General features: G+C 36.4%; 1 protein-coding gene across 7 annotated transcripts in view; it reads left to right on the top strand.

The window, feature by feature from the left end:
- Positions 1 to 15818, top strand: part of LOC117176311 — a 422202-nt gene that overhangs the window by 362826 nt on the left and 43558 nt on the right. For all 7 annotated transcript variants that reach the window (XR_004467600.1, XM_033366523.1, XM_033366524.1 and 4 more), the window contains one exon: positions 14953 to 15149. Coding sequence is in view for 6 of the 7 variants with exons in the window: in XM_033366523.1 (XP_033222414.1) it covers positions 14953 to 15149 (197 nt within the window). In the remaining variant the exon portion in view is untranslated. The remainder of the gene's footprint in view (positions 1 to 14952; positions 15150 to 15818) is intronic.

The raw sequence follows: 15818 nt of genomic DNA, 5'->3' as shown, positions 1-15818 counted from the left end.
GAGGGAGCTCTTCTTAATATTTTGACACCAAAATCATGTCGATACACCTTACCGACTGCGAGTAAAGCCACCCACGCTTTAACTTGACAGACTGTACTTCTGTTAAGTTGACACTTCGTGTGACATATGCTCAGAGTATATATCTCATTTGTCGATTTGCCTTTTATTTCGTCAGATTCCAGCCTTTTTAGAACCTGGAATCTATTCTGCACTTTAATATCCATTAGCTGTGGAATATGTGTCTGGGTTGAGTTCTCGCTAATCGATATATGGGAGGAGCTAGGGTTTACCATCACGCAACTTAACAGTAGTATCGAATCTAATTCACACACTCTTCTTAGTCTTATTCTCTTCCTTGCTATTATTTCTCTCTTTCTTTAGTATATGTTTCTTTTTCTTTCCTATCTGCTTCTCCTATTTTTCCTTATTTTCGCTTTCTTTCTTGTTCCTACTCTTGCTTGATCTCATGTCTCTCTCCACACTTGACCAGCCTGTTTTTGTTCTTATTTCGCGTATGTCTTTACTAATATTCTTTTTTTCTAATATATTTATTTTAATTGGTTCCGGATTTACTTTGGGATGAGCTTCGATCGTATATCGAATCTCACAATTCGGCAATTCCGGACGCCACCAATTGTTAGTTTCGTATTCTATTTTTAATCTCAATTTGCTAAGAGTATCTGTTCCTATTTTACTCTTTGTTCTTAATTTTGGTACTAGGCTCAATAATAATTCTTTAGTGACATGGCCTATTTTGACAGCAATGAGTACTTGTATAATGATACTCACTTCCTCGCCATTTTCCGAAATTAATTTATCTGAATCAGGGTTTTTAATTTCGTAATTAAAAAGTTTATTTGTATTGAATAGATCGTAGCCTACGTATGAGTGCGTCGCACCGGTATCGGTCAATACTTTGTACAAATACGCCTTAAAATCCATCCTTACATGAAATCTTCTTTCGTCTCTTCATTGCCTATAATCTTTATTTCAAGAATTAGAATTCGCCGTATTCTATGCACTTCAATGCGTGTTCCCACTCTTCTGATTTATGTATATTACATTTTCTTCGGACGTTGATTCTGATTATTAAAATGAACTCTCGCTCGTAGGTATATTAGTTTTCGCATCATAGAAATTAAGAGATTATGTAATTGCGGACGGAAGCATCTGCCTCTGCTGTTTTAAAATCGACCTTTGTAACCTCCTCGCTCGTTATAACCTCTACTTTGTCCATTATTGTATTTATTATTTTGATTTTGGCTCTAAGTGTTGCCGCTCCCACTATTATTCTGATGCTGATTATTTCTCTTATTTCTGCTTAAATCTTTATTTTCTGGAACATTAAAAACATGTCCTCTAATTTTTGAGTTTGCAATTTCTGCTTAAAATCCTTTCTCTACATTTTCTAATTCTTCAGCATTACAAAATCATTTATTTTAATATATAATGTATAGCCTAGTCTTAGTACGTTTGATTTCTCTTGAAATTGATCAATTCTTACATTTTCTACTGACCTTCTACCTTGTTATAAAATTTTTATTAGCTCTGATAATTCTGCTTCCGAATGACCAGAATAAATTCCTGCATTCTTCCAATTTCCGTGAACTAGCGTAAGATTTGGTGGTGCGCTATCCGATGTCATGCCAAAATGCGAATTTGGCGGCAAAAGACTTGCTGGCGTGAACGAATCGTACCATCTGCTTTATTCATATTTTAAGACAAATTTATTTGATTATGTGATTGGATTTCGTGATGTTCGGGGTTTTGTTCATTTTTGTCTAATACTCTTGAATACACGATTCTTTTTTCTCAAAAACCCTTTAAAATATCTAAATAACTTTCAAATTATCTTTCTATGACTTTCTATTCAGTTTTAAATTTAACTTTATTTTCTGAACAGATTTTCTATAATCTTGTCTTTTTCGTCACTATTTTCCTGCTTGAAATTACTTTCTCTATTCTTTCTTTTCCATCAATCAATTTTCTTCCCAATTTTATTTATTATTACTTTTTCTATTTTTCAAATTTACATTTTGTTTCGCCATTTTCTATCGCGCACTTCTTATTCTAGAAATTCTATAAAAATTTACAGACATTTTTTAAAATTTTTGTCATCTGTCTCGACAATTTCTCATGTTGGTAAGAAACTAAGATTTTGAATTTTTTGGAAAATTTTTTGAAATTGGGACAATTCGGACGCTGAGTCAGGGTTTAGTCAGACATAAAACCATCGTGTATATTTAATATGGGGTATATTAAACCAATTACAGAGGCATCGCAGATCTAGGCAGTGTTGGTTACCCAGGAAAGGCTGAAGAAACGCCAATGTCATTTTTGGGTAAAGAATTCTTGGAGAGTCGTCGGTGTAATCCAATGGGTTGCAGTGTGTTTATGAGAGGTATAGGCTCAGGCAAATTTTCTGGGGAGAGGTATCGGTATTTCGGGCCTCACACCTTCCGAATCAGATCAGTGTCGAAAGGCGCAAGGGCCGTACTGTCACTTGACGTTACATAGTTCAAACCGAAGAGTCTGCATTTTTTCTTCTCGAATTTACAATACATTCCATTTTTTCCCGCGAAGGATTAGGCATCAGTTGAAGGATAACTTCGACGTACCTTTATTGGGGTCTCTATGATCTAGCAATTTGACTGCCATCGGCAGTAAAGGCAATCAATGATCATCTTTTATATGTTATTATTTTATATATAAATTAAATTAATGTTTAACATCCACATTTAACCAGACACATAGTCCGTAGCTAATAATGGAAAAATAAGTTCACCCGAGAACAAATTAATACAAAATAAAATGATAGCAGGCTTGAGGTTTCCTCACGTAACTTTGAAGGCTATCTAGCATTGCTACTTACTGGGGTTTCTATGCCAGGCAAGCAGAGAACAAAGATGAAAAGGACCAAAAGGAACACCAAAACCCATAAAATATCATAAAGATTCTTTTAAATATTTTAAAACGCTTATCGCTCTCCGAGAATCGTTGGGACGCCCCCGGCGCCATCGCTGGAGGCCACAGAATGCGAAATGGCGGTAATGGTGAACTGCGAAATGATCAGGTAGAAATCACTGATTAAACAGCTGGTTAACAAGAACATGCGAGAAAACGTTAAGCGGCTTTAGCAAATTGCAGTAAACCACCTCAAGAGAAATACCGTGGGAGAGCATCAAGTGAAATATCGCAATAAAAGAAGAGTTCGTGCCTCTCTATTATGAAAGAGCGAGTTTTAAAACCTAAAGCGAAAAGGGATGCAACTTAAGGACAAAATTTGCTGCAAAGCGTCCTCATATACAGGAATTTTCGGTAAGACATTATGACGGGATTGCCTACCGAGGGGGAACTGGGATTAGGACGCTGAGAATCAGGATCAACACAATAAAATATACTGATAAAATATTAATATTTATTGCCGCTTACATAGAGATGAGCGACGGTCAGCTCATGACGGTTGCTGGGGGACGATTAATTTCCTCGTGGAGGAGTAGCGAGTCAGTGACTGGAAACCTTGCTTTTCGGAACGTTTGCATGTGGGGAAGAAGCACCAGGTCGCATCGAATTTCAAGAGCACTATTAGCAAGCGGCGGGACTGGTTAACGACTGAACGAAAGAGCAGAGACTGACGACGGGACGGGACGGTTCATCGCCCGTGACTTAGGGACCCATGGGGGGGGGGGGGGGGGGGGGGGGGGGGGGGGTTCCGACTCATATCGGATGCGTCCCTCAAATCCTCTGACTCTATTTTAGTCCCATGGTTCTTCGATTACCCTTTTTCCATCATTCCTATCTTACTTTGGTTACTTGCTTTTACTCTTTGACAAGTCTGGTAATTTTTTATGTATTTGATCACGTCAATATATACCCCTGGCCAAAAGCAATGTTCGAAAATTTTCCCATAAGTTTTCTGTGTGCCTAAATGTTCTTCCTGGGTTTCGCCTGGTAAAAGAATATATTTGAATGGGTCAGTTCGATAAAAATAGAGTGTTGAATCTCTGATTCGCCATTTTTCATGTACTTCTGATCTTTTTCTAACTTGTCTCATTTTGTTAGAGTACTAGTCATCTTTCTTGTCATCTATGTTTGCTTTCGGGTATTCTAAGCTACAAGCTAACGCAAATGCTATATTTTTCTGGTACCCCTGACCTTGAAAGAGCTTCAGGGACGAAATTTGAGCTACCTTGGCGGTATATGACTTTGTCATTATATTTGAGAAGTTCTAGAGCCTATCTGCCTAATTAAATAGTGGGCTTTTTTAGGTTGTTGACTCAATTTAACGCTAAGTGGTCCATGATCATTTTAAATCTGTAGCCTTCTAAATATGACCTAAATTTTCTTATGGCCCGTTTCTTTTCAGATGCCGAGTACCGAGATTTTTCGCTGTTTAAACTTCTACTTGCGTAAGCGATCAAGTAGTTCACTCCGTTGATTGTTTGCGTAAGTACGACTCTAACCTGTGTTACTCTCGTCAGTTTCGAGTTAAAAAAGTTGTGTGAAATCTGGACATGTCAAAATTGGTGCTGATGTTAAAAAGTCTTTGATTTTTTGAAAAGCTTCGTTTTGTTCTAATCCCGAATCCCCAATCTTTCTTGAGTAATCTGTATATTGGTTCTGTTATTTCAGCAAAGTCTGGGACAAATTTTCTGTACCAACTTGCCATCCCTATTACGCGCTGTAATTGTTTAATATTTTCAGGCTTACGGAATTATAATATTAATTGATTTTTTTCCCTAATCTATTTGGAGTCCTTTGCCGTTAACTTTAAACCTAAATATATAACGATATTCAAGTATTTTAAATAATCATCAAAATTTTAAGTTACTATAACAATGTCATCTAAGTAAGAAAAAACGTTATTCATCAGCTCTGGAAAGTGACTGGAGCATTTGTCAAACCAGATAGCATCCATGTAAATTAATACATGCTCTTTCCAGGGACTGTAAATGCTGTTATTGGTTTTGAATTTTCTTCCAACGATATTTGTAAACAAGCTAATTTTAGATCAGTTTTGAAAATGAATTTCGCTGATCTTAAAGTGTCAAGTATTTCTGGCATCAGTGGGATTGACTAGAGGTTCTTTTTTGTAATATTATCAATCTTTCTAAAGCTCAAGCAAAAGCTAAAAACTTTCCCTCGTTTTTTTATCATAACTATGGGGTTTGACGAATCACAATAAGAGGGTTCTATGATATCCTGTTCTAATAATTTGTCAACTTTTTTATAAATAATTTTTGTAGTTTTAGTCTTCACCAGGTAGTATCGCTGATTGATGGGATCGTGGCCCTGTACACCAATTTTATGTTTCGTTAAATATGCTGCCCTATGTTTTTTTCCAAATGAATTTTTCTTTTATTTTCGAGAAGTTTTTTTAATTGGGATTGCTGGCCTTTGTTAAGCTTGTGACATTATTTTCTTATGTGCTCCTGTTTGTAACATTATTCTTTTATGTTTCTCAAGAATATTTGCTTGTTTATTATGGAAAATTATCATTAAAACTTTACCCTTGACGCATGAACTCAGAGATAAATTTCCTTTTACCCATTTTCCGATTTTATATATCTTTAGTATACTTGTTTTGAATTTTCCGGCTCATTAAAATTAATTATGAGTCTTGGATTGTTCCTTTTTTAATTTGCCCTGTTCAGGAATTTGGTAGCGAGTACAGCCGTCGGTGCCAATCCTGCTAGAACGATAAATCTGAAACGAATTAATTTAATATTAATGAAAATACCAAAAGATACTCTATTAACTAATTCAGGTTCCCAATTTACGTTAAATTGAATTGCGCTTTTCTCTATTCTTGATCCTTAATTTTGAAATATTTCGCATCAAAAAGCCCCTTGTCACATAATTGTACTTAAGTTCTGGATCAATGGTAACCCTTATCTGAAAGACATTCCTCGTGTTAACGGAGCAACTTGTTAATTTTTTAAAGTGACAATGGCTCCACAGAAGCGAGAATCAATCAATCAATCAATCTCGGGTTGCGGATAGAGGGTCCCTGTACCAAGGGTTTCTGCTGCATATGGTTACAAAAATAAATAGGCAGTCGCGTACAATTGTCCAGGGGTGGTCCCGAAGAAATTAACCCCCAAGCGGACGTGTGAAAACCGCGCCGAAAGCTGAATGGCACCTGGGTGAGGTGTCTAGAACGGTGACTCTGGAATACCGGCTGACCTCTGAGAGTACGCAGCCTTATCCTCGCATGCGGGGCTCTACAAGGATGGACGAACTCCTTTCCCCAGCTTCTCGTGAGAACAACAAGGACAACACCAAACATAGTTGTAGTAAGTGCGGTTTAAAACAACAGAACGCACAGGGCTCCCGACAATGGATCGGCCAACAATGCCGACCAATCGAGAGCTGGGGGAGCCAATGAATATGGATTCAATGCGATGGATCGGCGGGATCTCGCGAACTTTGGGTGGACGAAGCGAGTCAATCACGACTTGCTAGCGTGCTACGATGCGAGTGTGGCCCCTGAACGGGGTTACATGGCACAAATGCATGCTCTGTAGTGCGAAAAACACCTGGAACTATCGCACTTTTCGCAGCAACGTCTGCGAAACCATGCTGAACTACTCCGTAAAAGGGGCTATGTAAGCGGAACGCCTACTCTACCACAACTAGAACAAGCTGGCAACAGAGAAAGAGAGGCGACACCAAGACCAACCGCGGGCAGGCATCCAATAGATGAAGAGCGATGCTTTACGACCCGGAGAAACATCACCACCGAGGTTTCTTTCAAGCTTAAAGATCTGGATGAAATGGATGACAAGCTTCGTGGACATTTTTCCGGAGGATCCGACCTCTGCATCCCACGAATGCATCAACTTGCCATAAAGATACGCTGGGCAAGATAGTACGTGTCCCGCAGTCAGTGTGTAATTGACTATATCACATCTGGAAGGAATTTTACCGCCAAGGTTCGAAAGTTCGCGCGCGAACTCCGGACCCGTTATCACACACTTAACAAGGCAAAGCTGCTGACCATCAGGCAGCATACTGTTGAGAGAATATGGATACTATTTGACGCTAAGAGAAATCTAGAGCGGAGGGAGAGGTGGGTCAGAGAAAATCAACAGTTTCTCTCTAACCCATCTCGACTCTTCCAAGACCCTCCAGTTACTGTCGAACACCCACCAAAACCAGAGGAGGTCGAAGTATTTTGGAGAGAAGTCTACGAAGTTCAGCATAGACTGGGCGAAGACCAATATCTTGTCTGAACACACTTTATAAGATATTCACAGCTATCCTAAATGATAGGATTTTTCGAGCAATTAAACCTGTGTGGCAAGAAATGTATGAACAACGAGGCTCAAGAAAAGGCGTAGCCAGATGTCGGGAGAACCTGCTAATTGATAAATGTGTCTGCAAAGATGCAGCATTCTACCAGCGTGACCTATCGATAGCCTGGATTGATTATCGAAAAGCTTTCGATTCGACCTCCCATAGACTGATCATCTGTCTTTTGGAAATCTTAAAGGTTCATCCGCAAATAGTTGGGTGCATAGAGAGATTGATGCCACTTTGGAAAACCAGATTTACTATCTCATCTGGAAAAAATAGTGTGACAACTAACAAGGTCACCTTTCAGAGAGGTGTCCTTCAGGGCGACACCATGAGCCCACTCCTTTGTTAGACAAATGCGCCAAGGTTTATTTGAAGCGAGGAAAACTTAATGGCATCCCTGAAGATCCTGAGCTCGTTGATAGAAGCGCCATACGACACCTTTGTGCTGGAGAGACTTATACATACCTGGGCGTGCCACAGAGCCGCATTCAGGATGTGACATCTATAAAGGATACACTCCGAAGCAGATACAAACGTCTCATCCGATAGATTTGGTCTTCCGAACTGTCGGCGAGGAACAAAGTATCTGCAACGAACATGCTTGTCGTCCCGGTACTACTCTATTCATTTGGAGTAGTTCCATGGACGAAGAACGAGCTCAGATCTCTTGATGTCGGGACAAGAAAGGTTATGCACATGAACAAAAGCATGCATCTTAAGTCTTCCGTTCCACAACTGTAGATCTCACGCCGTCAAGGGGGTCGCGGAATATTGAGTCTTGAATGTCTTCACAACAGGATTATTCTGGGTACAGCACATAGAGTTGCAAATGGAAGAGAACCTCTTCTTAATATGGTCAGGAATCACGAACAAGTGGGCAAATGAGCGTTTCTGTACAAAGCACCTTTCCACAGAAAGGTGAGGGATCAGTCAATGTCTTGTGAGCTAACGTTTGCTTTCCTTAAATCGCCCGGATTGAAGTCTGGTACGGAGGGTTTCATTTTTGCATGCCAATACGGTGTCATTTCCTCCTTAACATACCGTCGCCACATTTTGAGCCAAGACATTCCCGATGATAGCTGCAGGGCGTGCCATGCACACCCCGAGCATTTAGCTCACATAGTATCTAGTTGTCCAACTCACGCGGGAACGACCTACATTCAAAGGCACAATGCGGCACTAAGAGTGCTTTATCACGATCTCTGTCACTCTTACAGCATTAACCGTAAGATCGCTCCTCTAAATGCTCCTAGGGAAATTGAGTCAATCGTCGAGAATGGGAAGTGCCACATATGCTGGAACTTTATATTTTCGACAATTGTTTCTGTTGCTCATTCGAGGCCTGACATGGTTCTTCTTGACTTCAAGAAGCGAACCATGTTCATTATCGAATTTTCAGAACCAGCTGACAAAAACATCATAACCAAGGAGAATGAAAAGAAAGAGAGGTATCGAGACCTTATAAGGGTGTTGCAACGATTGTACCCGGAATATTCTGTTAAACTAATCGTCCTTATCATCGGCGCTCTTGAAGGTGTCAAGCTTTCACTTGCTAATGGCCTAAAAAGCATCCCGGTGTGTCAACAATATGCTAAAACACTTGTGATAAAAATGCAGAAGGCGGTTGTCCTTGGGTCGCTTCGTGTTCTTAGGGTGCACGAGGCTTTTACTAGATCGTCGCATTGATTCCTTTGTAGACTGTAACCACCTATCTCACGGTCGTGAGACGTGGTTGTGGCTGAAATTTTTACCGCGGTTTCGCTGGGAGCTGGTGCAATTTTCCAGATTAGCACCCGCTCCCAGCGAAATCCTGCGGTTGTCCTTATGACAAAATTTTAATTATATATATATGTATACGTTCCCAATGCTAATTGTAAATTAGAAATAAAAAGTGTATAGGGCGAAGGAAGGCAACACTAGAATGTGCAATACTATAGCGCTTAATATTATTATTTTCTTCATTTGCACATTTTTTCAAGTCTTTTTTGCTCTTTAATAAGTCAGAAATGAAGTATTTCAAATAAGGTGGAATATTTGAAGTAACATTGCCCAGAAATCTACTAGAAGGTGCATATGATTTATTATCATACTCAATCTTTAATACCTCGTCACGAAGAATTTGTGAAGCAACGAATAATTTTTTTTTTGGCTAGGTCGTTCAAAGAGCCTGCTCCACATATCCAATCATTACAAATTTTTGCAATGTCATACATTTTATAATAAATAATGGGAGGTTTGCCAATATTCTGTATAATAGTTATGTCATCACCATATTTGTCTTTTAAATTTTTAAACAGTAATCGGTTACTCATAACATCATCTTACTATTTTACGCAAAGAATCAAAATCAACTAGCAAACCTTTGGTTGATTCAATCAAAGAATCAACTTTTTCAAGTTTAATATTTTTTTCCTTGCTCGAGTTATCAGATGATTGTGATGTCTGTGAAAAGAAAGCTAAATGGCAGGATGTATGATAAGAAAATTGTTCATCATTAAACTGTCTACTTTGAAGGCGATGTAAAATTAAACGACTATTTTCATCACCTTTTCGAACTGCTTCATCTACAAATCTATCATATAAGTATTTTCGCTTCAACTTAAGAAAAGTTTTTTCTTTTGATTTTAATTTTTTGCCGCAAAGAAAACATAATGTAGAAAAATCAAAGAGATTATTCAAATCAGAAGTCGGTGATATTGGTTCAGTAAAACGAAGAATGGGTGATGACGATTCACCTTCATCAACATCTGATGTTGACTGCCTTTTCTTGGGTGGCTTAGAATGCAATGCAAAATATCTCCTTCGACAAACCTCGTGAGCAGTAAGACATTCTTTTTCAATCCATAATTTCCATTTTTCATCTTGTCTTACTTTACTTTTTGTAATAAAAGTGTCTATTCCTTTGTTTTAACGGTACTAAAGATAGATGAATTATATAATGCATCATTGCAAATACTGCAAACAGGTTGAGTTTCGGAATCGACTTCTATTGTTAAGTAGACCTAAAACAATTTTTAAATTCTAATGGCATACTAACTGTAATGTGTGCTATTAATTATTTAAATAAGAATTCATTATGTACTTTGAAAGGCATAAGCAATTTATAAAATTTATTTTATCATAAGCTAGTATATTTAAACCAATATTTTTAATGATACGCGTCAAAAATGATGTTCTTTAGACATTTTCTAATTGACTGTTACTTTTCATGCTGATTAGCGAAAATTCACAATAAAAAAAATACATACATTTTTATTAGCTTTGTTGATAAAACTAATAAATTATTTATTGACAGTCAATAAATTGTTTTATTTCATTGAGTAATGTTAACAAAAATCAAAAGCGTTTTATGTTTTGGAAATATGCACTATGAAATTTGATAGGTAAATATAAGAGATTTAAAGGAAAAGATACTGTGAAATTTATATTACTTAGGGATAAATACGTTGAGTTTACTTTCTACACTTTTGAAGATGGAAACGTGTAGAGCACTGTCTGCTCAAAACATTAAAAGAAAAATTAATACGTACATGTTGTATGATTCAACTATTTCCATAATCGGCGTGAATAAAAGTAAGTGTCTTTTTAAAAAATGGACTTTGAATATATGCAGAGAAAAACAAAAATTGTTATTAATAAAATTATCATACTTCAATTTATAACATAATAATCATATTTATTTTAAAATGTAAAAAATATTCTTCACTTCAAACAGTATAATTTTATTCAGTATATACTAGGCTGAACCGTGAAAACAAAAAAATTTTATTTTGTTTACGGCTACCAAAAATCTCTTCCTATATATAAAAATGAGTCTTCATGCCTTTTTTAGATTTTTAAAACGTTATCTTTAGTTAGCAGAAACTTTTTGAAGTTTTTACTGTTGAAAGCAGTGATTTGTTCGAAATATTTCTATGTTCTGTCACAATATCTTCATCAAATCAGTTTTTACTGCACGAATTCATTAATTTTTAAGTAAAAAACGATTTTCAAACATTATTATTGCGAAAGAAAATTCTGACGCAGAATGTAAATACGTAGGATATCATTTTCATTCAAAAATCGATGTTTCGAAGATAAACAAAAATGGTAAAAAATCTTACATTTGGTTTATTATCGTTTTCAAAGGAATGTTAGGACCTAAAAATACATATAAGATTGAAATGAAAAGTTCTTTGCTACTTAGAAATTAAGCAAAGAGTTGCAAAACGTGAGTACATTTAAAATTATCTGTCAATTAATAGGAAATAACAGAGAAATAGCTCACGGCCCGAACTTTTTTTTGAAGCTAAAAACATTATTTTACTTAATGATCCGCCAAAATCGAAATTATAGTTATTCCGACTTTTCCTCCTGAACTTGCATGTATTTTTAGTTCCAGGTAGACTTCTAAAAAGGACTTTAAAAAATGCATAATTTTCTACCATTTTTGATTATCTTCGAAACTTCAATTTTTAAATAAATATTATATTCTACGTGAATACATTAATTACTATAATCTTTTTTATAATAAAAAATTTTGGAAATCGTTTGTCACATTAAAATCAATGAATGTCTGCAGTGAAAACTGATTCGATGGAGGAATGGCGACCCAAAATTGAAATACATCGAATAAATTACTGTTTTCAAAGTTTCAAACTTAAAAAAGTTTCAACTTACTGAAGATATCGTTTTAAGCATCTGAAAAAATCATGGAAACTCATTTAAATATGTAGAAAAAGGTTTTTGCTAGCTAGTTATTTGGTTTTTTCCTTCTGAACTTACTTGTGTTTTAGGGTCCTTAGAGACCCCTGAAAAGGACATTAAAAAAATATATAATTTTATATCATATTTGATTATCTTCGAAACTTCGATTCTTAAATAAAAATTATATCCTACGTAAGTACATTTATCACCAAAATTTTTTTATACAGTTTCAGTTTTTGATAGTCGTTTGTTGTTACATCAGAATAAAAAAATTCGTACAGTACAAATTAATCCAAGGAAGAAATGTTGACCAAAAATTGAAATATAACGAAAAAATCACTGTTTTCAAAGTTTCAAACTTCAAAAACTCTCAACTTACTGAAGATATCGTTTTAAGCATCTGAAAAAATCGTGAAGACTATGGTGATCAAATTTATGTAAAAATATATTGTGTGTGTCAGTGTGCTTATAAAACTTCTAGAAAACGTTATCAAATAAATAAAAAAAATTGATGATAAATTAAAAGATCAATTATCTTACCTTAAAATAAGACTGCCTTAGCTTCTCTAAATATCTAACACACTTGTCTAACCGCTTCCAAAACACTATGTTTATTCTTTAATTATTATGTACGAAAAGTTTAAAACCAAAAATTTCGCGTAATTTTCAAAAAAAATAAATGAACGAACAGTTATAATGAGAAGTAACGAACAGAAGCTCGCGCAATTACCGTCAGCTGATAATGCAGGCTGCTGCCCGAATACTCATCGGCAACTCGACTTTGAACGCTATAGTTTCTGCTAGTACACGGTTGCATGTTTACACACTATGATTTTCTTTAAAAATTAATAAGGCAAAAAAAAATGTAACAAACGGATCCTAATTCAAATTTCACGCTCTACACGCTGGTTCAAGGCGTTTCTCGCTATCTATTACGGTTCGCGTCATATTCGCAAAAGAAATATTTTTTGCATTATATCTCTTAAACTATAAAACCTACATGAATATTAATATCAGAAATCAATTTCTGATGGCAATTTTCAGAATTTTTTGACTGGACTAATCTCTCTTTTCGACCGACGTGAGCAGGCGCATATATAATATTGGACCGTGTAGTAGCTCAGAGGTCGTAGGGTATGAAGTCTAACATTATAAACTGGGTTGCGTCGATTCGATAAGATATATTATGTTCAATCCGCCACCAGCGGACCACGCTTTACATTTTGCGTGTCTCTACCAAAAAAGTACAGTGCATGTCATGGATGAGACCATTCTTCATGACTTGAGAAATGTTTTCGAAACTCGTTTTAGAAAAATGTCCCTCACCATGGACAGATGTTGCTCTCTTCCTTACTATAAAATATACTAGTTTTAAAATTTTGTTATAGGGCCAGCCATATACTATGTGGACAGTTTAGAGGGAGGGCATATGACAAAATTCCACGCTTGTCACGAGGGGGGCAGGGGGGGATCGGACTAGAACCCACGTGGATATTCGTTCTCCTAAATCTGTGAAAAAGATACTGAAATCAGACAAGGTATACTCGAAGTACACTCGAATTTTTTATATTGTGCTTTGAAGACCAATAATATCTATATCTTCATAAAATACGTCCACTTGGACAGTTTAGGGGCCGGGGGGTCAAAAAGTGGTGAAAAATCGTCCGCGTGGTATATGGATGGCCCCTATGATTGATGAAAGACCGTGAAAAAAGCTTATTAAAACTGTAGCAATTAAATTTTTTTGTTATTATTAAAACAATTTTATATCCTCAAAAAGATGGTATTTTAAAGAAAGGAATATGATGTTTCCTTTCATGAATAAGCGACAATAATCTCACTCTAATCTCAAAGATCTTTGGGGAAAAAATTAATTTTCTTTTGAGACAAAAAGGGGTCCATTTTAGAAAGAAAAGTAAAAGCTAAGGGCTAGAAAATTCAACCTCTGTCCCTGGCCCAAGTTTCATCGGAGGACTTATATTTTTTTAAAGCGCACACTGGGAAAATAATGTCTTACATAAAATAGAAGTCCGTGAAGCCGATATTTATTTTTAAAAATATACCTATCTTTCACATGCCAAGTATCTTTCAAGCCATGTACTAAGTAGGTCACGAGATGAAATATTTGATATGATAATATGTGTCATTCGATAAATTCCCAACATTTTGCTCCCAAAATGAACACTTAAGGTTCATTCAGATCGGATTTGCAACTTCGAAAAACCGCTGAATGAAAAAATGCATTTAAAGTTAGCGTGTGCCAATAGCATAAGTGTCAAATTTTTCTTCAAACATAAAATTTACTTTTTTACGGAAACTTTAAGGAAATAAGTACAATTTTATCAAATAAAACATACATTGAAGTATAATTTTACATTTAAAACCCAAAATTAATATTTTTACCCCTATTGATAAAAACGCAAAATCCACACGGAGAGAAGTTAGGTAAAACCTTCGCACCAGCAGTGAGAGAGTCGCTACACCTCGGCTTAGTGTTGCATTTTCTCCAGATTCGGGGCACTGGTTACCTCAAGCTTGCGGGGATCCGTCGCTCCGAAATGTGGGTACTATATTTTCTTAAACTGCACAAGCGCGGAACTGTGCTGCAAGCGCCGCGTGTGCAAGAAGGCTCGATTATTCTGTTGATTAAACAGTTCGGCCTGTTCGGGGTAATTGTTCCCCCAAAATCGTGAAGGCGTTCTACTAAACAGAAGTGACGCTATTTACTGTGTAATTGGCGCGACAATTGTATACGTGTTGGGTGAGCGGATCTACTAAACTTCTCTTCGTGTACTAAAATACGGTGGGCATAACTGGCAACAATACCGAAAAATAACTGGCAGTGACTTTAAATTCATTAGGACGTGAATCTTTGAAGCCAAGACGATATCGATTATAACAACCATGGCAACGCACTATCCCGAATCTTATACGAAAACTACCTTCCTATTATTTGTTCGACAGACAGATGGTTCAAGTCAAAGGCGTACGCCAGGAAGTAACACGAGGACACCAGTTACACCTCGTAGTCCAGATACATTGGAAGGAGAAATTAATGATCTCGCAAGTGAAAATGAAGAGGACGAGGATCATGATCTTAAAAGTACAAACATGATTCCTTGGGATGAATGCGATTATCTGGACGTAACAAGAAAAACAAGGTATATTTATTTTTATAATATAAGGTGTCCCAGTAATCAAAATATATTCTTATATTTTTGAATTGCTCACAAAAAAATGACGCAGGTCGGAGTGAGAAGGAAGAAGTAAGACGGAGCTATAGGAGTGCTCTTGAAGTACACCAGTGCAGGATTAACGATTAACAAATCCTGAATTCGATAAATTCTTATAAATTTTGTCAATTCTGCTAAAATGTCTGACGTCTTTTGAATTCCCTTAATTCTTTCGTATTTTGTAAATTCTTTGAATTGTGTCATTTCTTTTGAACTCTTTCAATTTTTTTGCTGTCCGCGAATTCTTCTGAATTCTCTGAATTAAACTCGATTCTCTAAATACTTCTGAATTCTTTTGAATTCTCTTAATTTTTTTCAAATTCTCCGAATTCTTTGAAAGTTCTCTAAACTATTTTGTATTATCTGAAGGCTTTTGAATTATTGTAATTCTTTTAAAATCCTCTGATTTTTTCCTGAACTCTTTGAACTGTTCTGAATTTGTTTAATTTTTGCATCACTGCGTTTTTAAACATGTTTTTTAGTTATTTGATGATCATTATTATCAGAGAGCGGACGAGCGTAGTCTGAAGTTGCGCACCGAGCTCTCCTACCCCCCACCTCATTCAACGGTTCTCTGCAGCTAGGAAGCCTAAGCTA

This window comes from Belonocnema kinseyi, chromosome 7 (assembly GCF_010883055.1).
Source record: "Belonocnema kinseyi isolate 2016_QV_RU_SX_M_011 chromosome 7, B_treatae_v1, whole genome shotgun sequence".
Lineage (NCBI taxonomy): Eukaryota > Metazoa > Arthropoda > Insecta > Hymenoptera > Cynipidae > Belonocnema > Belonocnema kinseyi.
Note: the sequence above shows the minus strand (reverse complement) of the source record. Positions and strands in the feature narration are given on the sequence as shown.